Source organism: Hippocampus guttulatus, chromosome 7, assembly GCF_054856545.1.
Source record: "Hippocampus guttulatus isolate MCC_2025c chromosome 7, RoL_Hgut_1.0, whole genome shotgun sequence".
Classification (NCBI taxonomy): Eukaryota; Metazoa; Chordata; class Actinopteri; order Syngnathiformes; family Syngnathidae; genus Hippocampus; species Hippocampus guttulatus.
In genome coordinates, this window is record NC_141267.1 from 16,918,288 (window position 1) to 16,942,539 (window position 24,252).

Sequence of the window (24,252 nt, forward strand, 5' to 3'; positions counted from 1 at the left end):
CACTCGTGTAAAAACGGCATTCCGATTCACATTGTGTTGGTGGAATATGAGTTCAGCAGCAAAATTCAAAATCAGTTTTTCGCCATGTTAGAGGGCGGCCATTTTGTCAATGTCTGTCAACTGAAAATGGCATCACAGTTGCCCAGGGCTCAGGAAACAAGCAATCACAGCTCACCTTCAGAAAACAGGTGAATTGGTTGAATATCAAAGAGTGAATATATTACATCCCCTTTAAATTATTAATAGAGGCAATTTTAAACATTTGGGGGAAGTATCAGTTACTTGTGATTTATTTTTGCTGTGGTTGGGTCCCTTTTCTCTGTGAATAGAAGGAGGTTACTGGATGTGTGGATTTGTGTACAACATAAATTTATTGATCAATGACTGATGATGTTGAAAAAAAACCCCTCTAAACATCAGTAATAAAGAAAAAAATAACACATTCATCGTCTTCTATCGTTCCATTTATTGATCTAGTAGAAATGTGAAAAACCTGACAAGAGGAATATTGAACCAGTGTTACTGAAGTTGGTTTTTTTTGGGGGGGGGGGGCGGTGAACAGCAGTAATTGAATCTCCACCTTCGGCAAAATCACCTGTGCGAACAGAACCTCAGCATCTCTCAACTTTTCCCAAGGTGCCACTGACTTCCTCAGGTGTGACGGATGTGTGGCCAAGAAGGAAAAAAAAAAAGAAAAAAAGAAATGAGAATTTCGGCTTTCCTGAAGTCCGCCGACCTTGGTTCAGCAGACATATGTCAGACAGAGAGGGAGGGAGCGGAGTTCAGCTATTGCCTTCTCTGCGAATCAATCCCCTTGGATGTTAGCGACACTTGGCACAAGTAGTACAACGGTGAAAAGGTCCAGTCCAAAAATAACCGGGACGAATGAGTTTGAAGTTTCTCCAAAAAAAAAAAAAAAAAAAAAAACTTTTCACAGTCAAAGCGTCTGCACCAGCACGGGAAAGAGCAGCGACAGGTGCTCGGCGCCACGGATGGGGAGCTTGTGCGTGGTGTAGAAGTGCACCAACTCGGGGATGGAGTCGAACGGCGGGCTGTTGTGTCCCAGCACGTACTTGCCATCTTTGCACTGCGTGAACTTGATGTGCATGAAACCCTGGCAGCTCCTGGGACCAAAACAACAAGCTCAAGTTACGACAAGGGGGCGAGGGAGTCACGGCGAAAGGAGGCGGGTTGGGAGTCATGCAGCCTCTGTGGATTTAGGGAGGGAGGAAATATTAGGGTGGATGAGGATTAGCACATGCGGATGCAACGAGAGAAAGGGAAAGCGCTGGACTGTGAAGGTGGGTGAGCAAGATGCAGTTCCCTGGCAGGCATGGCCGAGTTCCACTTTCAAGATCTTGTGGACAAGAGAATACAGTTTGCTGCTATGAACATTGAGTCCGTAGATGACATAAAAAAGCAAACTAATTGTTCATCTGTTGTGTTGTCATACTTGAATTGTTTCATCAAACCCATGCTTCAGGTCCCTGGAATTAACCCCCCAAAAAATGCTCCACAAAATTAGAAAGTTACTCCTAAAATGAAGTTGCTGATTTGCAAAACTTCTCCGCAAAGAAACAAAATATTTTGAGCCTTAAGAGGCAAAACGTCTTCCAAGACCAGATCAATTCAATGCCTGAGATTAATTTATTTCTCTTCATTTCATAGTGGTCTCCTTGTCCGCTCTGCTTCCAGTCCGTGTATGTGGATGTTATAAGAATAAGAAAACTTTTATTTGTCTCACAATGGAGAAATTCCCAATTTACAGCAGCAAAGTTATGAAAGGAATCAATCAGAAGAACAAAAGGTTATATGTCTGTTTAGGATTGTTTTGCCTTTATGGAGGTCTGCCATCTCCTGAGTGACGACATCTCTAGCCCGATTGGCAAGCCTCCTGTTTATATTCTTCTCTTCTTGTAAAGCTCGAAGGCAAAGCGCACGACGGCACGGAGCGCAAGTAATCAAAGCTCCGGTATTTTACACTCAAATTACCATAATGGATGTGCTAACGGCCTTCAAAACATCACCTATGAACCAATCAGGGGTGGGTCAGCGAAACTTGAGCTTTACTGCTGATTATCCACTCAAATCCTGACAGCCTCTTAGCCATCTGCATTCCATACCCACATCAATGCTGTTGTCGGCCCTCTCAGCAGGAGACAAAATACGTGTGTGAGGATTAAAAAAAAAAAAAAAAATGCCAGATGGACGCTGCATTCTATCATTGTCAACACAAAGTGTCGCTTCTCGGGAGGGGAATGTTTGCGTCAAATCTGAAACTCGGTGAGCAGTCACAACAGTCTGAGGAAGACTAAACAGAACCGAGGTGATGCTTGTGTACTTGTTGTCAGGAGCCGAAAGCTTGATTCAAACCTACATTCGTTTTTGTAGCCTCAATCTATATGAAAACCTCCAAATTAGCTGTGATTTTGACATCATTAAAGTCTTGAAAATATATTGAGAACAAATTTACAAAGTCACTTGAACAAGTGTTGTCAAGTGTCACCCCTTGCCTCACTCTGCAGAAGCCATTCAGCGTGACGTCGTCTCAACATTGAAAGTCCAGCTGTTTCCGGGAGATACTGTATTTGAGTAAATCAGTTTTGCTAAAAAATGATCGCTGTAATGCTTTTGTCAACTCAACATTTTATTTATTGCATCACTCGTTGCTCTGCAACCTTTGAAGGAGAGTTTGGGAAGATTACGTAACCACAGTTGGGTTAGCATGACCACAGTTGGTGTTAAAAAAAAAAAAAAACTTTTTTTTAGCAGATTAAATTAGAGATTGAACATTATTCTGGGGGTGGTGGTGGTGTTGATGGGATAATACCAACTGCGGTGTCCGGTAAATCAAGCAAGATGCATTTTTTTTGCTCCTGAAATTCAATGATTTTGCAGATGTGAGGAATCTACCTGTCAGCAATGATATAGACACGTTTTGAAACATTTTTGTTAGGAGTTGTGCTTAGAGATTTTTCTATTGTAAAACAGGTGCTTTGGCTCAATTACGTTTTGAGACAGTACACACGAGGTTACACTTTAGTGAAATCCTCATAAATGTTCATGGAACTCACTATGCAAATCAAGGCCGAGGGAGATCATAATGTTGGAGGTAGAATTTAATTAAAACGCCACAGTGTCCTGAGACTCCGTAACCGCTAACATCGGTTCTTCGAGACACCACGCAAGCAAAACGCAGAACCAGATTTGCAACCTTGTTGCTTGACCAACAGGAATTGTGCAAAAAATGTGTGAGTAATCCTCAAACTTGCTTGCGTGCAACATCACCCCTCCCCCAAACACACACGCGCGCACGTACTCCCATCTCTCTTGCAAGTTGACTCCCTTCTTGTGCGGCTCCCAGAAGGTGATTCATATTCATTAGTGATTATGGCGAGGATGATGTGTGCACTGAAGTGTTCTCTACCTGCCTGATTACCACTTAGGGGGAGGCCCTTTGAGACCAAAGAAGGAGGCTACGGTGGGAGGAGAGGGTGGAGTGAGGTGTGGTGGGGGGGGAGTCAAGGACGGAGGCGTGATGGGAGGCCACGGCGATGGATGATGGTCGTAATTACAAGGGAGAGATTTGACCGGATAAGCATTATAGCAGCCTGCAAATGAGTAGCGGAGGAGGAAGCATCAGTGTGGCAGTGATACTAAGTTTGGCTGATGGATGAAAGGAGGAGGGTAGAGACAGATGGGGGAGTGTGGAAGTGTGTGTGTGTGTGTGTGTGTGTACGTGTCGTTGATTGCGGTTCAGGTGGGCTCACACACACTTTGCAGCATTGGAAAGCACCCGATTAGTAAAGCCAAACGTGATCAAGAGCCACAGTTGATTTTCCAAACAGATGGGATAGGTCATTTGTAGATGAGATTTAAAAAACAAAAACAAAAAATTGAATAAATGATTTAGTGCATGTGTATAAAAGTTCATTTTAATACTTTATAATAAATTAATAAGTTGCTGCCCGTTTACTTTCATTTTTAAGTTGAGTGTTTATATTTGATCATAATGATTCAATGAATTAATAATTTATCAATTATAACTTTTTTTAACTTATTGCACAATTAATTAAAAGTAATGTTTTAAGATATCCTTTATATGGTCACATTTCAAGATTTTTATCTTATGATAAAAATGTGACCTGGTGAGTGTTTATGTTTGTGTGTGTGTGTGTGTGTGCGCGTGCGTACCTGAGAGACAGAGAGTAGTCGCATCTGTTGGTCTGGCTGTTCCTCACCAGGTAGCTACACTCTTTACTCAAGGTGAGCAGCGACTCTGCTTCGGACCGAGACAGTGAACCGTGGTACCACCTGAGAGGCAGAACAAGCCAGTGTGATCATCCATGCACTGCTCCCTTGCATACATAGAAATCAACAGTCAACCATAAAAAATACATTTGGGAAAAAAAGCTCTCATATAGGCATTAAATCTCTTTGTGTGAAGCACACGCAGTTGCCTTGTGTTTGAAATGTGCTCGATAAATAAAACCGCCTTGCCTTCAAGCCTATAACGGGGAAGCGATGAGAGTAAGTGAAGGCTGCTGTGTGTCTGGCACCCGATAACACGGGAACGTAAACAAGTACACACGACGGATTAAAGAACACAAGTGTTTGGAACAACCATAATTAACGAGGCATTCATTTCATGTAGAATTTTTTTTAAAGAGCTGTTGAAGTAATAAACTTCATTGAATCGTCATGGATTAAATGTTGCGGAAAAATCAGCTACCGGCGATGTGTATTAGCGTACGTGTCCGTATGCGCAAGTACACCTTCACAACGTGCGTTTAAGTCGAAAGGTGGCACATAAATCATACCAATGATGTCTGAAATTACACCAGCAAAGCAAATGAGTGTTTTTAATGTTCAGACCTAATTAGTTTGTACTCTAATGTTTCACAGCTCTCCGAGTCCGCCGGGTGCCGCTTCGCCGAAACACATTAGCCGCGTCATTTTTTTTCCATGCTCATTCATTCGATCAAAAGGGAAGGGAAATTAGGTGAACGACACAAATTGTCTTTTAAATGTTAAAAGCTGCTCATGATCAAGTGAAAAACTAGGCCATTTATGTCACATATGCGCTCCACTCGCAAAGCATGATGGCCATGTTTAGAAGACAGTTAATGTCAAGTGTATCAGCGGTGCGACGAGTATAAAACTTTTTTTTATCACTTTGCCATCTATTAGATTGAGGTAATTAAACTAATGGCCGCAATGACGATGAACATGAAATCAAGCGAGCCTTTTAATCTAATGAAATGTCAACAGTAATGTAGCCGACGGTCAGATAATGTCGAACGAACGTAATCTATGCACCAGAAAGAGGGCCGACGTACACTTGCTTCTCCAGAGGCTGTGTGGGGTCCACCCTCTCCCCAACCATGGTGAGGCCCTCCTGAGGCATTCGAAACTTTACCCCCCCGCCCACCAGCGGGCTGGACCGGGGCCCTGGAGGACGTAAGCGCTCGGTGGGCGACGACGAGCGATCCCATTCGGGTCCGTCGAACTGCACTGTTGGCACACAGACAGAAGAGGAATTATTGTTCGTGACTAAGATCAAATCATTCGATCGATAATTGTCAAATTTAGAAGAGTGCCAGGATGTGGCGGTCATTTTGCATTTGCACAATATCATAGCATAACATAGCACAGACGGTGTCATTTCTGAGCTACCGTATTTTCCACACTATAAGGCGCACCTATAAGCATTCAATTTTCCCAAAAACCGACCGTGCGCCTTATATATGGTGTTACAGTCTCTTTATATTCCCCATTGATTTTCGTTTCCCTGTTCGTGTTCTGATGATTTGCAGGAACCAATTGTAACGTAAAGGGGTTCTGCCTGACACTAATTGACATGTGCATTTGCCAACACATTCAGATAACTACTGTGTGAGCTCTGCGCAGCCATAATGAAACGATACCAAAAAGCATAGTTAACTACTGACTAAACGAAGGAAAAAGGAGACAAGCAAGACTTCAAATTTTCCCCATTTCACCGTGGCTTTCATACTCCTTTGTACCACAGGGCAAAAAGAAACAGGAAATTGTCGCTCTCCTTGAATCACATACAGTAGAAGAAGATGTGTGATTCTGAATTGAAGTTCGAAGAATGCAGTCGATCAGAGTAGCTGGGGAATTTGAGGTGAAATGCGTCGCAGGTGGAACGCAACGGAACAGATGGGAGTCAAAAAGGTCGCAGTGACTGCAGATGTTTGAGTTTGTGGGGGAGGGGTGGCGGCGATGGAACAAATGAGAAGAAGATGGTGGGTCGTGTTCAGGGCGAGAGGTCACCTTGCTCTTTAGTGGAGGGCTCCTCCTCCCCCCTCTGACCCACCGGGGCAGGCCAGGACAGCTCTGACAACTCTTTCATCTCTAATAGACGAAGAAGGGGTGATGAGGGTTGGGGAAGGGGGCGGGGGGGGGGGGGGGGTATCAGGTGAGAGAAACGAGAGTGACAGAGTGAGAAAAGCACAGATGGCTTAAAAAAAAAATTTTTTTTTAATCTAGATATGCGAGAAAGGCGGCGATGACCAAGTGGGTGAGACTCAAATTGAGTGCAAGATTTTAATGAGAGAAAGCAAAGGCAAAGTGAGATGTGGCAGCAGGAGGTCCCCTTGTTGTGTGACGGAAGTGCGAACAGACCCAAGTGGTGGGGAAAAAAAACAACTCAAAACAGGCTTCTGACCAAAAATCGGAGAAAACCTTTGGTGAAATGCCAAGCAGAACAGTGACCAATGTTCCCTCTAATTTTCCAGGCATCTCAATATTTACACAAATTCCAATTTCGGCCAGGAATGGATAGGCCGTTCGGGAATCTCCTGAAATTTCCAATGGCCACCACCCACCGTGATCATTTCCGGGTTATAACCGGGTGACACATGGCCGCCAACCACGTGCCGCCAAGCAATAACCACATAGTACATACTTAACATGTAGTGTTTTACAACAACACTTAACCATATTAATGATTCTATATGTATTTGAAGATGGAATAGCAAATCTTGTGGTGAAAACGTACGTGAGCAGGGTATATACCGCACCAATTACACTCAAATGGGAGCTAGCCCATTTTTTTTGTCGTGATTGTCGCCCATGACCACTTTCTGAAGCAATATATCTCTTCCTTGACCATCTTTTAAAGGATTAATCAATCCATTTTTTTTCATGGATTCAAAATATCCATACGATGCAACGTGATACGGCCCCGCACAGTTCACATGGCAAGGAGCACTTAATTTAATTGCCCAATGTGTCCGAAAAGATAATTCAACATCCAAACTACTTGTCAAAGAACTTTCGCTGGACATATCTCAAATCCCGTATTTCATATCACCAAAGACTGGCGCGAACCGTACACAACAGAATCTCCGGGACACAGCCATCCGTCATACAAGAGAAAGGAGATATTTTAAGAGATAAGAGCCAGCATTGTTCACGGTTATCGGATGCGGAGAAATTGTGTGGCCGCACGAGCAACTGGGACAAAATTGAGGCTTCGTGTGTGCCATGTGGCAGAGTAATTGAAGGGTGTGAGGGCTGTGAAAATGCTTCTTGCACTGTCCTACCTACAGACGGGGGAGATGGAAGGAGGGAGTGTTGGGGGGGGGGGGGTTACAAGGTGCAGGGTGAAGCAGAGCTGAAAATAGCTCATTATCTACCATGGCAGGCAATAATCTGTCGTCTCTGTAGTCTGACACAAGCGCACATTATGCGATTTGGATTTGCCCGTTCTGTGCAATACTCCAGCTCAAAAGATTTACAAAACAAATACACGGAAACGAGATGTCTTAATGAGCTGACAAATCTAAAGGCCCGCACCCGCCCCAATCCCCCCCCCCCCCCCGCCGCCAGTCCCGCCGCTTCAAAGGCTATTTGAATGGGCGTTGGGAGAGGGACCTGGCTGTACAAACATGCCTCCTTCCCCTCCCTGGTTAATTATTGAGCAGGCAGACACACTCCGCCACTTTCTCCGGCTGTCGGTGAATTATTGATGCGTGACGCGGTACAATGGCCCCATCTGGAGAGGGCCGCACCGCCACCGAAGCAGGACCAAAGTGCGGCCTAGCACCCTGTCAGTGCGACCCGTATACACACCTAACACAGCCCGTCGCTCTGTCCGCTTGCTCGAACTGACGAAGAAAATGGCACCGCGTAGAAGTGAGTAGAAAAAAAAAAAAGGGATCATTTGCTCAAATTGGAAATTATTTGGGTCTTCAAGAACTGTGCATGCTATGAGCTACAAAAGCATGCTAGTAGCATAAAATGCAAGAGAGCTATCTCAATAATTGTGCTTCTGCCCAGCTGCTAATGCGGTGTGCTCGCTTCAACGCAAACGGCCTTGCATATTCCACTCAGATATTCCCCCAATTCTATCTCACAATCTAGCTCAATATGTAAACTCAGCGCAATTCTGTCAATTTCACCGAAGCCAACATGAGCTCGAATTCGGAACCTCTATTTAATAATAATAATAACTGCAGTGTGGGGAGAGTAGGGCAAATGGAACATGTTGCTTCAGATGAGTGACAGGTAACTTTTCAAGTGCACCTGCTGTTTTTTTTTTTTCATGCTGTAAAGAAAAGACAGCTTCATTTGGTTCATGAATGAAGACATCTGTTTTTTTCTTTTCCTTTTTGACACGGGCTGGCATGAATGCGTTCATAAAGACCTTCTGCTGGGCAAACGTTTGCCCACCCCTCGTAAAGACAAGATAATTAACACGTTATTTCAACGCAGGGGAAAAAAAAAAAGGGACATTCACACAAGTTTATAGCACATTGGTCACAGCCAATCAATTCCCGGGCATGTTTTGAATTAATTCCCATTTAAATTGATGGCTTGAGCTCACCATTTCCAATCATAGACTCAATAATTATTACGGTAGACCGGAACACAAATCGCCGCTGCTCCTGCGCACTGAGAGGAGCCAGATTCATGTGAAAACCCCATAAGTCAATTTTTGTCATTTAAAAATATATATATTTTCTTACATTAATGTGATTTCTAAAGTGCAGACACCCCTGTAACGTTTTTTTTTTTTTTTTTTTTAAATGTCAAGGATAGACGGCCGTTTTCAGGGTAATGTTGTTCGATGAAATTATATTTAATAGTTTTGGGATCATTATTTGGTATATATTTATGGTTCCAACTATTATGATATATAGCCTCTTCAAAAAAAACAACAAAAAATGGGAGGTGTGTGCTGTAGTCTTCCTAAATTGTTGCTATCCTATATATAATAGTATAGTGTTTGCTGTATCTATTTTTGGGGGGCCACAGATAGCAACGGTTCACTCTATTGGCCTTCTCCTTTTCCTTGAGGTCTCGTTCACGTCCATCCGTCTTCCAGCCAAGGAATCACGAAGGGACATCCCTTTCCATTAATGTCGGGCTATGGTCACGGCCGGGGAGAAGTAAAAGTGGCGAGCGATGGGGGAGAACGAGGAAATGTGACAATGAGAAGTCATTCCGCGGTGCCACAAAATTGATGAAGAGCCTGTTCTCTGATGATGGCTGCGGGGCTTTTGGAGAGCGGAGCACTGCAAATCTCATTTTCAGTTTTTCTTTCTTTGTCTGCGTGTTTGTTTCCATGCACACCGCCACACAAAACCCGGCCAGCTTCCAACCGACGCGTATACACACACACACACACAAGAAATCCTACCTCCAGACAGCGCTTACACACACACACACAGACAAAGTCAGCGCACACAAACATGCTGACCATCTGTCAAGCTAGCACTGTTGTACACTGACTTACGAGTGACCTGACTGACAAGTTTTCGAGATACGAGCCATCTTGAGTTTTATTACGAGCAACAAAATCGGCTTATAAGAGCTATTTACGTTACATTGTGGCAAGCAGCAGTTTGGGCAGAGAGTGAACGATTCTACAAAAACAGTGCTTGCTTCAAGCTAGCTTCATGCTAACATACAATGATATCAAAGTTGGGCTACTTGCATTTCTCTCGAGTCCTCCCAGTCTAAATTCATTCAGCAGAGCCCAACCAAAATGTTTCCCACGAAGTTGCAAGTAGAGCTATTATGTCATAAAATTAAGGGGGGGGGGGGGGGGGGGGTCTTTGGGATTCAACCCTTACTCCGATGACCCCGATTCTTCTTCCGAAAGAAGATGTTGCAAGACCACAGATGTTTTCTGTCTCTTATTACTTTTGCAGGTTTGAACTGAGCTAATGTGGACCGATTTCTTCAGAGGATACGACACTCAAACACGCATGCTTGTCGGGAAGTCTGAAGGCAATGTTTAGCCATTTTCTTGAGAGGCGTGCTAGGAGTGGGGGGGCAGAATTATGGAAAACTGGCACCCCATATGATTCTAATTAAGATTTACCTCCATGTGGGAATGTTGATTTTACCTAAACAACCTGACAAAAAAAAATGCCTTCATCAACGGACTACTGAGGAGAGAAATTTGCCAGACAGGAACGTGAAATAATGCCTCAAACTAAAAACGGCACATTTGACCACAACGCTGAAGTAACGTAGGTCTGCAGACAACACACTCAGCCAGCTCGTCACTCATAAACATTCAATTGTTTACAGTTACTTGGAACAGATTGCACAAAATTAAGCTTGGGCAATAGAAATGCCGCTTCACCATGTCTTGCGAATCGATCACATGTAGCAGCCAGCTCTGGTACGTTTCCATGACAACACAATACTGTCAAAAAGGGCCCTAAACAGCCGAGCAGTTTCACTTTCACAAAAAAGTATTTTAAAAAATATATATATTAAAAAGCAGGTCACCTTTAACTTACGGTGGTGTGTGACCTCCATTGCCGTATGCGTATATGGACGTGCGGTAACGGTCAATCGCGAATCTTACTTGGCTTGAAAAGTATATTTTCGTTCAAAAATGTTTGGGCACCCCAGCTGGAGAACATCTGCATTTGAATGAGACTTCATTCATACAAATAATCATCCACACCTACTTTGACATGTTTCTGATGTGTTCTAGCACATCGTTCGAAACCCAAAATCTCGCAAGATGTTCTCAGAAGCTGCGAACTATGGAAGCCACAAAAAAATGAGTCAATTCATTCATAAAATCTACATATTGCTCAGCCTTAGTAGAGGGTTGATGGATACTAATTTATACATATTTCTTGGTACAAGATGTGTACTGCTTGCCGTCTAATGAGCAGCTGCAACACTTGAACTGATCTGCTCAGCGGTACCACAATACTGGGAACAACCTGATTCAGTCGCCTTCCACGTAATCGGGATTTACAGACAATCTGGGGGCTTCCTCATTGTGTTCTCATTCTACAGACACACACATAGCCATCGCGTGGATGTGCCTGCTCAAACTGTGATCCAGGATATAAAATGGGGGAGAAACACATTCAACTGCTCGTTCGGTGTGGCCATGAGAGGGCTAATGAGATGGTGCCTTTCATTAACTCACTGATTGGTGCCGAGCAGCTGCATGGTCCATCTCCCGACGCCGGGGCTGTCTGTTGACGTCTGGGAATTAATGAATGGTGTAATTTGATCTGGATAGGGGAGACCAGTGACTCAAGTTAAAAAGCCAGCGAGGCTGAGAGAGGCCAGTAACGTCCAGACTCCCACAGGCGGTCGAAGTGGAAGATGTGGCCAATGAAAATTAAGTACAAAGGATTTGGAGGCACGACACGGCGGATGACTGGTTGGCACGTCTGCCTCACAGTGCAGAGGTGCAGGGTACGATTCCGGCTTTGGCCTTCCTGTGTGGAGTTTGCATGTTCTCCCTGTGCCTACGTTGGTTTTCTCCGGGCACTCCGGTTTCCTCCCACATTCCAAAAACCTGCATGGAAGGCTAATGGAATTAAAGGCTAAATTGTCCCTCGGTGTGACTGTGAGCATGAATGGTCATTTGTGTGCCCCCGGCCTTGAGTTTGACACCTGTGATATATAGGATGCACCGCATTATAAGACGCAGAGAACCACAATAGGGGTTGCGGTTGCGTTATGCTCCATCCACTAGATGGAGCTATGCTCAAGGGAAGACAGTACAATACAATACATTCATTCATTAATTCATTTTCCGAACCGCTTTTATCCTCACTAGGGTCGCGGGGGGTGCTGGAGCCTATCCCAGCTGTCTTCGGGCAGTAGGCGGGGGGCACCCTGAACTGGTTGCCAGCCAATCGCAGGGCACACAGAGACGAACAACCATCCGCACTCACACTCACACCTAGGGACATTTTTGAGTGTTCAAACAGGCTGCCATGCATGTCTTTGGAATGTGGGAGGAAACCGGAGTACCCGTAGAAAACCCACGCAGGCCCGGGGAGAACATGCAAACTCCACACAGGGAGGCCGGAGCCGGGATCGAACCCACGACCTCTGCACTGTGAGGTCGACGCGCTAACCACTGGATCACCGGGCCGCCCACAATACAATACAGCTTTATTTATACAGAGGTTTGACAACCGCTGCAGCTGTAACAAAGCGCTTTAGGGAACATTTTAAAATACTATGTCCAAGAAATTAGCGTATTGATCCATATATAAGCTTTTGAGAAAAATGAATGCTATTATGTGCACCTTATCGTGCGGCAAATACGGTATTTGTGTTCAGTCTCAACAAAAGCAGTATGGCTGCTACCGCTTCGCTACTTAGCTATTAAACTGTATCTTTGCGGTTTCACTTCACCTCACAAAAGGGCAACCGTAACTACAATGTGCTCCACGTCACAATGACAGCTGACACCTGCTGGTCTCGAAGTAGTGACAATAATTAAACGCAAGCACAGTTAAACTGTGAAAACCATCAGAGTGCTCCCAAGCATGCCACCTCCCACGCTACGCCGGCATCAACACCAACGCACTCATTTGTGCCAACGTGCACAGTAATTGCACACCACATCCTCTCAGCCTCCAATTAGATGCCTGGTGATAATCAGAGCTGCTCGAGTACAGTATGTACGCTTGCCTTGTGTGAAAGCGTTGATGAGGCCAGGGAAGACCACGGTGACCCCCACCTGCACCAACAACCCAAATGCAGTCATACTCACAAATATGCACGTACACACTTCCCTTCACCTCTCAAAGCAGGTGACCCGAGAGAATGTGTCACAGCTGCCGGGAAAGAGGGCAACGGCGACAGCATTGTCAGCACCATGTACGAGAAAGAGAGTGCGCTCATGTGTTGGGATGAGTGATGGAGGCAGCCACCATGGCCCTGATTCCCCTCCTCACCTCAACACAGCCCCCAGGGCTGTGAGTCGCCTCTCAGCCCCTCCTCTTTACTTCACCTTGAATGTGCATATCTCGCTGTCCTTTTCCTTCACACCTCTCATTCCCTCCCTCCGTTCTTTTTCCGTCTCGTCCTTTGCCACGAGCCAGCCGCTCGCTGTCCGTGCAGAATAGCTCCGCAGCCGTGGATTAAGGCCGAGAATGGAAAATATGGTTTGTTTGTTTAGACTTGCGCGCTTTGGTGTGCAACGTAAGGCAACATGCCAGCTCGAAGGACGCTAAGTGGCAATGACAAGGAGGTCAAAGCGTGGCGGCAGGGCAAGCGTTTTCAAGGCTATGGGCTGTGTGACTGTGCCGCACGTTATGTGAAGGAGATGCATGACCTTTTTTAATTTGCTGCCCATATACTTGGGGTTGACATCACACCTACGGTGAAATTATCAGCAACATCAAACCGATTTAGATCTGGTGCACATCTCTCATCAAATACACTTCTACGCGTATCTGGATACACGGGGTGTGAAACGATTCAAGGGTAAGACGATTCAGAAATGTAACTATTCGATTCCATTTGTCAAATTCAAACCAATTTTCTGACTCAAGTCCCTTTTTGTTACACCCCATAGATAGACCACGGTGAGAGAGAGAGAGAGAGAGAGATAGAGAATAAGAGAGGGCTAGCTAGCTAAATAGCTAGCTAGCTAGCAACAACAGCCAGGGTAATTCGCTTCTTCACAATTGCATCAGTCCGTTTTTGGTTAGATAAATCACAAACAGTTCTGTATCTGTTTCCCAATAACAACTGCGTTAACAGTTTTCCATTGCAGTGACTTTAGTGGTGAATCACCAAGAGTACAGCCGTGATTCACGGACAGTAAGTTTTTACGTCATTATCCAGTTCAGTCGGGTTCAGCCTTGTTGCTTGGTGTATGTGAGCCTAAGATGTGATGCCAGACGGGTTGGCATGTGATGTCTGCGAGTCTGCTCGCAAGTACGGCAGCAGATCCTATGTGAGTGCACTTCTCGTATTTCTGGGTTCTGTATTCGATCAAAAAATGGCTAAAAAAAGTGCATCACTCGGCTGTTGTTCTCCTTTCTGATAAGCGAAGAATTACAGTCAACAAGTATCGGTCTACTGTAAAAAGAAAAAAATTGGTTCAAAAAAAATATCGAAAGATTTGCGATATGGTGGGAGCGCAACGACACCCCATAAATTTTAAATTGGTTATTGCGTCTATTTATGAGAGTTTAGCACCAACAGCGCTGCTGCTGCGCTCACAGTGATTCGTATTAGCACTGGATCCGTCATGCACATGTCGACATGTAATTAACGGAGGGGTGGGAGGCTCCCACACACACTTGGGGGTGGGCTCGGGTAGCGGGAACGGAGAAGAGTGCCGACGAGGCACGGTTGATTTATTATCCCATCACCTTGACCTTGCCGACATGAAAGATGCGGCTCAATTAAGCCGGCTTGGCCTCTCCCAGAGAGCACTGATCTACTTGGATGGACTGGATTTCCCTTTATATTCCATTCCTCCCATCAAGGCGGTCATAAATGACAAGAAATGTACCTCCAGGCATCTTCTGATTCATGTTGTGCTGAAATGTCCACATTTCGAAACCACATTCAGCTTATTCATGACACCGGGGTAAATATTTTTCTATGTTCCCCGACTTTCCCACAATTTCACGTTCTCCTTTAAAAAAAAAATGTCACTTTCATTCTTTCATTTGATTGTCTTAAAGAGTTATGGTCTGGAAATATTTGTCAGTTACGCTTCGTAAGACTACGACGTGTCCCTCATGACGGAACATCAACCCAAAGGTTGCTATGACTTTCGCGCTTCATGTGGAAAGAGAAAGGAATCAATATTCACTCAGAGTTGTTTGAAGAGAATAAAAGAAGACAGATGGGTCAATTTGAGAGGGCTGGGACCAAGAGGGTCACACTGGTGTCCGCGTCTTTCATCAAAGCATTTGGAATGTTTATGTGGTGATGGTAGAAAATTAGCTTTTAGAAGACCAGGACAATTGGGAAACAATTTGATGGTGTGGTATAACGGACTGTTCTCTGAACCCCCCCCCCCGTCCCACCCCCCTGGCAGCTTTCAGCCCTTGAAAAGTGCTCATTAGGAAAGTTGGCTTTCCGGCTCAGCCACTCTTACAAGACGATATCTCGTTCTATGGACCGGTCCCATGATGAAAAAGATTTGGAGAAGTCTTCCACTTTATGCTTGAGTAGAAATTGATTTGTTGTTTTGCTTCTTCAGTATGACTGATGATTCGCTCTTATAGGAGCGTCACAACCCGGGCTGGACATTGCAGCGCATTTCTTTCATTGATCAACGAAGACAAGGAACCATAACTAACAATTCATTTTTATGTTTATATAGATCCAGAGTGCACATTCATTCCAGCTGGCAAAAAAGTATGAAAAAAACAATCCCCCCCCAAAAAAAAGGCTACCGTATATTCCGCACTATAAGGTACTTCGGTGTATCAGGCACACCTTCAATGAATGGCCTATTTTAAAACTCTTTTCATATATAGGGCGCACTGCATTATAAGGCGCATTGTATAGAAGCTACAATACTGGCTGTGGTTGCACTATGCATCCACTAGATGGTGCTATACTATATCGAATGCAATATAATACAATATAGCATTATTTATATAGAGCCTTCACAACCAACAAAGCCATGAGAACTGGTGACAAACACGCATGAAACATATCAATTATAATACTTATGGTGAAGCCCAGTAAGTATATAGAGTAAATAGGTCATTTAAATAGACATATTACTCCATCTTGTGATCTGATAGGTTATCGTTTTTTTTTACTCTCTCATTTCCATTGGCCCCACAAATCCTAATCGTGTAAAGCCTACTTTTTATCTTCAGCATCACTGAACTCTTACTCCCTGATTTCCTTTGCAATCCACCTACCTGCAAAAGCCTTGGAGATGTGATCTTTCTTCCATTCCCAAGGTTGGTCGTACTCATCGGCCGGTCTCTCGTCGTCTTGCGGCAGCCTGCTGCCCTCCTTGCCCTCCTCCTGAACTTCTCCGAAGCTGAAGCCCGGACGTTGACCTCGCCCGTCTTCATATGGGGTGTCATACAGCTGCAGCCCGCCCCGTGACCGTCCTCCTCCTGGGCCACGCTGGAGCTCTATCAAAAGCAGATACAAAAACTACTCAAGTCGGCGCACTGTTGGCGCGTGCTGAAGATCACAGCGGCAGTAATATTAACACTGGTGTTGTTTGGCACCGAGAGCGCCTGTTGAGCGCTGACATGACTAGAATTTAAAGAGCGGGACGAATTACGTTTGCGCAGCTCGCGGCAGGGCTCAGAATCTCATATCGCGGCTTAACAAGACTTTGGGCTCCAATGCCGAGTAGCATAAAGGCTATGCACCCCCCCCCCCACTCCCCAACTCATCCACGCGACCCCCTACAGCAATCAAGCATCGCTCACAACGACGCCCTTGTTCCCTCCCGTGAAAAATTCTCATCACTTTCTCAGTTGGTCCCTACTGAGCAATATTTCTTGGAGTCAAATATGGCCTTGGGATAAAAAGGATTATTGACGCAAGCGAGAGAAGTTAATCAGATTCCTGCATCTCATCAACAGGAGCTAGGAAAAGGAACCACTAATGGGGCTTTTTATCTGATGACCTGAAAATTTTTGCCTCTTAAGAACAGGTGGTAGGGAAAAAAAAAAAGGTGTTGGGATCTTTTGTGCAAAAAATTAAATAAAATAAATGTGCACTTCTAAGAAGATGAAACAAAAGCATTTAATGGTGGAAGGTGGTGGAAAACTTCAACCTTCACACCAAGATGCTACCATTGGGCTGCCTGTAGTCACCATGGCGACCAAACGGAGGCCCTGGGGAAAGGCCCCGAGGCTGTGAAGAAGAAGGAAAATGGAGGGAGAGCAGAGGAGCAAGGCAATAACAGAAGAGGAGGAGGGTGGGTGGGGGTAAAGGGGGGGGGGGGTTGTTGAGCACGCATGTGGGGGGGATCTGTCAGCGTTTGATGTTAAGTCATGGCGACAGAAGCGCAGCGGCGCCCAAAGCTGCTCTACCTGCGCCTAGGAACCCGAGGTGTCAGCGAGGCCGCCGGGAGATGGCGAAGATGAAGGCGGAGAGATGAAAACAGGCTTATGGGGAATAAAATGAGAAATTCATCGGAACCATGAATGGCGGGAAAAACAAGCGCACTCGGGGAGACAAAACGGGAATCTGACGGGAAGGTGAGCGAGGCTGAAGAGAGAGGGAAGGCTGAGACATGAGGATGCATACAAGAACAATTCAAGATCGAAGACCTGAAGAATTGGAATGCCCGGCCTATTCGCTTCTGTTGAAGTCTAAAAAGCACACGGATGAAAAAGTATTGGGACACCCGGCCATGACATGACACCGACAGCAGTGAATCCCAACACCATGCTAGGTCATATTAGTGTGACTTTCTTCATCTATCTTTGCCAGTATCTTGTAGTGACAGGGAGAACAATTATATGCTATTTCCTCTAGATGACAGAAGGTACAGTTAACCTGCAGGATATCAAATATAGTTTTTGGTGACATTGTTGTTCGGAAGCATGTTGTGAGATTTTTTTTTTCTCATGTAAAGTAAGTGTCTTGCCTCTACTTTCGACACGAGTTTGGAACGTGCGGAATGTCTAAAAATGTCTACAGTACACCAAATTCACAACCTAGCATTTCTGTCTCTGGGAACGATCCTCAGCTATTTACTGAAAACCTCGCCAATTTCTTTTGTTTTCTTTCTATTATGCTCTTGGATGCCACCGGATGGCGCCACAACTCTGGCTAATAGGAAAATAGTAACTAATGCCAAGGAAGCTTAAATAGAAGTGATACATCGGGATTAAGAGACTCACGTCTTTGTATGTCAAGGAGGCTTCATTCTCAACAACTCTTCAACCGCAAACAATGTCAGAGATTTATTTTTTCCCATGTTGATATCTTAAGTACAGTGACAAAAACAACGTGAACACAATCCAAATAAAAATGTGACTTGGATGCAGCGAGCAAATTAATCCTACGCCTAATTGAAGCCATATTGCTTCTTTGTGCATCTAGTCCGATCTCGTGGGCTGCCAAAAGACAGACAAAAAGCTCACAGATCAAGGCCGAGACAATGCCGCTCCATCCACTCAATCACTGCTGTGATTCTCATCATTCGCTAATGTCTCCATCCAGCTGCTACAAGGACAGATTACTACCCATCCGCAGAGCAAAGACGCGTGCATTCATTAAATACCCGAGATTATCAGCGTATTATTGGACCACCAAAGATGCAAGTCACATCATAGAGCGGGGCAAGACAATAATTTGCTAACAGACAGATTACCGAGACAGACAACCTCCCCTTAGGGGCCGAGGAGAGCCCTCAAGATGAAGCCAGATAGACGAACAAGGAAAGAGGTGGAGGAGGTGGAGGAGGGTGGGAGCACTTTCACACTAAATGGCCGGGACAGGGCAGGGAAGAGGAAGACAGAGACGTTACAGGAGGAGAAACAAATGGAAAACGGTAGCTGCGAGTGAGATGATGCAGGAAGAAAACCACACGGGAGGAGGGAGGGCCGGCGGTGGAATACGCCAAAGGGACGCACAGTGATGCATAGACAGAAAGGAAATCACTATGCAAAACAGCATTCATTGCCTTAGGGGATTTTTCTTTTTTTTTTTGTATTTTAATCGGGAATGGCAACTCATTATTTCACAAATGAAAACAGCAGCATTTATTATCTAATATGAACATTATACAACATTGTACAGCGGTTACAATGATTTAATTTGTTTCTGGGAGAAATTTCTTGACAAGAAAATTTTGTAAGTAGAGACGCGTTCTCCATGTAAATGCCCTAATCCGTTCCAATCCAACCAAAATTCAGACAGAAATGTTTGATAAAGCACAAAAATGCATCAAAATATGTCACAATTATGTTACAAATTCGGTTATTGCACAAAAAATGAGAGTTGTGCCAACCCGCCGGCACAGATGTGGGCTTGTGTCGCGTTATGTCCATAATGCGAGCATACAACCAAAAACACACTCATATTTACACCGACGGCCAATTTAGAGGCTTGGTAATGGTCATATAGCTTGGATCATGTCATTGAAGTAATGATTTTAACTCTTCCTGTGAGGGCTGTTCCGAAATGATCCGTGGTTTTGTTATCGGGGAGCCTGAATGCACAATACCTAACGTAGAAGCGATACAGAGTTCCATGTCACCTAAATTGATTGGTGCGATCGCTCCGCTCACCTGTTATGACTCGCTGGGCCTCATAAGGTTCCATGTAGCCATTGTTTTCTGAGGGAACCGGTCTGACATCCGGTTCTGGCCGATGGTCCAAGCGAACATCAAATGGGTCCGAATAGTCCGTGTCCCCCGCCAACGGAGCAGACGGCACTGCCTAAAAAAAAGATAACAACAACATACACACATACGGATTCAGAAACATAGACTAGATTAACCCTTTTCGTGCACAAATAATACATTAGGATGTTTTTCTCAAGTGTTTTTATTAGTCTTTGGGTATGAAATTTTTTTTATGGCAGTGGATGGCAACACACAGAAGGGTCCATTGTAGTGGTCGAAGCACAACTGTGACATTAAGATTAATATAAAAAAAAAAAACGTGAATAGCTGTCCACTCTCGTGACCGTTGTCCCTTAAAGGGTTAAATGACTTGAACGCATTTAATAACAAAATAAGTCTGAACTTAAGTAAGTTACAGTGCATTAGTTATATTCGACAACCCTGGCTGATTAACGGAACAGGGTAAATATTGTATAAAAAAATGTTTGCTGATGAATACTGTCAGACAAAGAACTGCAATCACATCCTCGCTGAATTGCTTCCTTGCAAAACAGACGCCGGGTGGTTGTTTTTTTGTTTTTTTTACGGAATGATTGTGACACTGACGTGCAACCAAATTTAGAGTGTCACAAGGGGTTGCAAATGTTAAATTAAGTAGCACAACAAATGTGCTGCTCCTGGTTCCAAATTGTTGTATAATATTCTGTGCCGTGATTGCCATGCAAAAGAGGAAACAAGAAAGCGTCCAGTTTGTAACGTCTTTTGGGAGGCAACAATGGAACTACTGGATTCATGGAGCATCTTTAGAATGTAGGAGAGAGACCAGTGGTCCGCTGGCTCGGTGACAGCTACGGAGGTAGCCATATGGCCACAAACGCACACAAACATTCAATCCTTCAAACAGCATCGCTCATTGGCAAAATGCTTAGCTGACTTTGGTTGACAATTCCCAGTTCAACGCATTCAAAGCCTAAAAATAAAACTAGACTCTAGAGCCAAAACATTGACTGCGTTGTCTGTCGATATATGGGAATCTGCTGTGTTAATTAGAGTGCGGATTTTCCCACCGATCCTGGGAAATTAATGAGGGAAACAAGCTATCGAATGGAATTCACACTGTTAATCGACTTCACAACTTCTGCGGCGAAAAACTTTAAAGTCGTAGTTTGCACAAAGTTAAACCTTCCCATCGGGACCAAGCCCTGCCGTGAAAAAAATAAAAATAAACATACGAGTAATTGACATCTTCCTAAAAATATTTATAATTGCCTATATTAATAGTTTAATCCTTAAATATGCCACAAAATATGATCCGTGAAAAAAAAAAATGGTTGACAGATTGTTTTTCTAAATCCATCGCTCGTAACTGCCTTCCACTAACAACCCGGGCTAAACTTGGCTCCTCCCCAACACACAAAGCTTGTCTCAGTCTAGATCAGGGGTGGGCAAACTACGGCCCGCGGGCCAAATCCGGCCCGCCGAAGGTTGGTACACAATTAAGGTTCGATGTCAACGACTGCATTCATTTCATTTGGACTTGTAATGACAGGCATTTCAACGCCAGGTGGCACAGTTACTTGAAGTTGCAGAGCATAGGGAGGAAGGGGGAGACGATACGGAAGCCCGCATTAGCGCCAAGTCAAGCAAATCCCGTTCGATACGACGGAATAATGTACTCTTAAAGTCTGAAAATGTGCCAAAAAATGCAAAATACTGCTTTTTAAATAAAGAAATCCAATTAATATTCTGTCGAATTTAGTTCACCCTTTTGATCCGGCCCTCCATAATATTTTCTGGTTCTCATGTGGCCCTATGCAAAAAATAATTGCCCACCCCTGGTCTAGATGTATCACTTCAACATAGTTCAACACCACCAATGTACTGCTTTCCTATTATACAGGGCTTTGGCGCCATTTTGTGCCAACAAAATCACAAATATCTCAATAGCGAATAGCTGGGGATTATGTTCCACAGGAAAAAAGATATATTGTATGTTGTCACGTGTACTGTGTCGTTTTGTGAAGTTGCGGTGGTGAATGCAAATCAAGGTGTTTTAATTCGTGGTTCATTTGCTTTTATTTTAGCATTCGCCCAACCGATAAATCCAAAACATTGATGTGAAATAAATCTGATTTTGTTTAAAATAAAAGAAAGGAAAAGAGGTAGGGGGATTTAAAAAAATAATAGCAATCACAAAAAAAATTCTGAACGGTTGAGCTCTACTACTGCTACAGCGACTGTCTCCCGAGGCAGAACAGCAAAAGAGAAGCACCTCCCGTGGTCCTCGACATATCCCAGTCCACGCGACAGTCCCCCCCCCAACACATAGGCATGTGGGGTTCTCCCATCTTGCAAAACCAAACTCCGATTAATTATTCATGTAAGGTTTAAACCCCACGGGACTGGCAACCACCTCTAATTCAACACGCTGCTCAGAGCCATCAATTATTATCTCATCTTACTCTGGTAGATGCTCAGCTGGCGCACGAGCCTACAATTTATGCAAACATATTTGTGACACACATTTGCCCAGCGAATGCGATCAATAAAACTGTCACGCTGACTATAAATGGGACACCAGTGAATCGGGAGAAGCTTCCACCCCCTTCGCTCCTCCCTCACGCTCATGCAGCCACCCCCGAGCTTCATTTGTCATCACCTGCAGCACAGGTGACAAACTCAAGCCCCGTGGGCCAAATCTGTTCCCCCCACCATGTCATTTTATGGAGCCCGTGAACGTTTGCCACATTTTATCTTCATCTTGTGTTCACAACTTGAGCGTGAACTTCAAAATTTTGCAGTTGATCCAGAGGTGTCACAGCGGAGTTATAGTATCATACATTTGTCACTTTGCCTCCAATAACAAAAAGCCTGCTTAAGATAAGATATCCTTTATTTGTCCCGCAATGTCACTTTGCCCACTGTCTTTGTTAGCATTGGCCCCGCCCCCCTCAACTCATCCATCCAATTATATTCAGATGCCTTCATGGCCAAGGAGAAAATGGGAAACTTGGAAAACGCAGCAGGGTCGCTCCACATGACTGTATATGGTAGAACTATATATTGTTTTTTTTGTTGTTTTTTTATTTTGTATTACAGGACTCGTTTGCAATCATGCACTGTAGCAAAACTATAGCTGTGTTACGTAGATTGTTGCAAAAGCGTTATAAAATGAGACAATGTGAGCCCATAAAGGTGTCTGTCTACATGTGATTTGTGATTGGATGGGTGATTCGCGCGGTGGGGTGACTGGAAGGAAGGAGGAGGCTTGGGTCAAACACTTGCTGTTGACGATACGCTAGTTGTTGACAGGAAAGACGTTATTGATCAACCACCGCTTCTCTTTGTTGTGTCGTCTGAGCAGATGCTACGTTGTCTGTCTTTTCATGGTTTCAGAAAGGAAATTGGTCAATATGATGACGATTGACGTGAGGATTGAGCCTTTTTTTAGCTGGGCGTGTACTTTTGTTATATTGGAGGATGGACTGGCAGATATTGCAAGTAACCGTGCTACCGGTGTCATTTTAATTAAAATATTTACACAAGCTTGAGGCACGGCTGCTTGTTTATTTCAGTGAGGCGTCTGCGTCGTCCATGCCAAAATACGTGATTGCCAATTGATGAGCGACTTCAAGCCAGAATACGGGATTGTTAATTGTTAATCAACTTGGAGTTGTAATCGTCATTGCGCAGTGGTCGTAATTAGGGTCAAGTATGTCATAGGATGGGATGATTTTTAAGGTGCCCACATTGAACGTATTTTAAATGTTAAAAGAAAAAACTTTTTTTTATCTGTTCACTGTAGCAAATGAGAACAAATGTGATAGTCGGCGTGCCGTGACACAGCCAACAATTACACATTTATGTTCTTTCACCATTTTAACAGCCCCCCCCTGAGGGTAACCAAAACTAACAGGTGGCCCGCTGCGAAAACAAGTTTGACACCTCTAACCTACAGAGACATGCTTACAGGTTCTTGCTGGTCGTCTAAAGAGATGGCACTGAGCAGGATCTTGGTGCGGCCCAGGTCCTGGGAGTCCACTTTGATGAGTCTGTGTTTAGGAGATTTCACATCCGCGCTGGAGGACTTCATGGGCGAGCCGTACACGGGGGTGGCAGGCTCCGAAGTCCCAGATTCGGCCCTGGGACGGTTTTCGGAGTCCTCGTATGGATCTTCAAAGTCCAGTTCCCTCTGGAGGCGGTAGGCTTTTAGAATCTCGCTCTCTGTGTAGTCCGGCGTGGGAGGCTGCGGGGGGACCTTCCTGCTGCCAAAACTCAAGTAGTCTTTGAGCCACTTGGCCATCGCGGCTTTGTTTCCAAACTTGGTGCGGTGCTTAAAGACTGAATGGGACAGACAAGGACAGAAAGGTTATGACATTTTTTTTTACGTTGTTCTGTTGAGGTTTTTTTTTATGATCTTACATCGTCAGAAATACTGGTGTACAGAAACCACACCAAATCCAATTCCACACATCGATATTCCATCGGGGAACCGCGGGATAGAGAGCACCGGGTTAACACAATAAAAGCTTTCTCTGTGAAAATAAGTGCTCCCTGTCAAAACGGGGATCTAAATATGACCAGTCATAAAGACCAATTTTACATCATAAAATGAAACATCAAACTGCATGTCACAGCTGAGCCAAGTCTGTTCAGCTTTCACGCTTTTTTCTGATGTAGTACTTGGTATAAGTGC

The 24,252-nt window shown here is 44.4% G+C and overlaps 1 protein-coding gene across 4 annotated transcripts in view; it reads right to left on the reverse strand.

Annotated features, from left to right (window-relative positions):
* Positions 1-446: 446 nt before the first annotated feature.
* The window catches only part of shdb (Src homology 2 domain containing transforming protein D, b), a 31,054-nt gene continuing 7,248 nt past the window's right edge, over positions 447-24,252 (reverse strand). For all 4 annotated transcript variants that reach the window (XM_086114830.1, XM_086114833.1, XM_086114832.1 and 1 more), the window contains 7 exons: positions 23,527-23,897; positions 19,500-19,650; positions 16,155-16,376; positions 6,298-6,378; positions 5,340-5,514; positions 4,195-4,314; positions 447-1,124 (listed from right to left, as the gene is read on the reverse strand). In XM_086114830.1, coding sequence (XP_085970956.1) covers positions 938-1,124; positions 4,195-4,314; positions 5,340-5,514; positions 6,298-6,378; positions 16,155-16,376; positions 19,500-19,650; positions 23,527-23,897 — 1,307 coding nt within the window. In that variant the 3' untranslated portion in view covers positions 447-937. The remainder of the gene's footprint in view (positions 1,125-4,194; positions 4,315-5,339; positions 5,515-6,297; positions 6,379-16,154; positions 16,377-19,499; positions 19,651-23,526; positions 23,898-24,252) is intronic.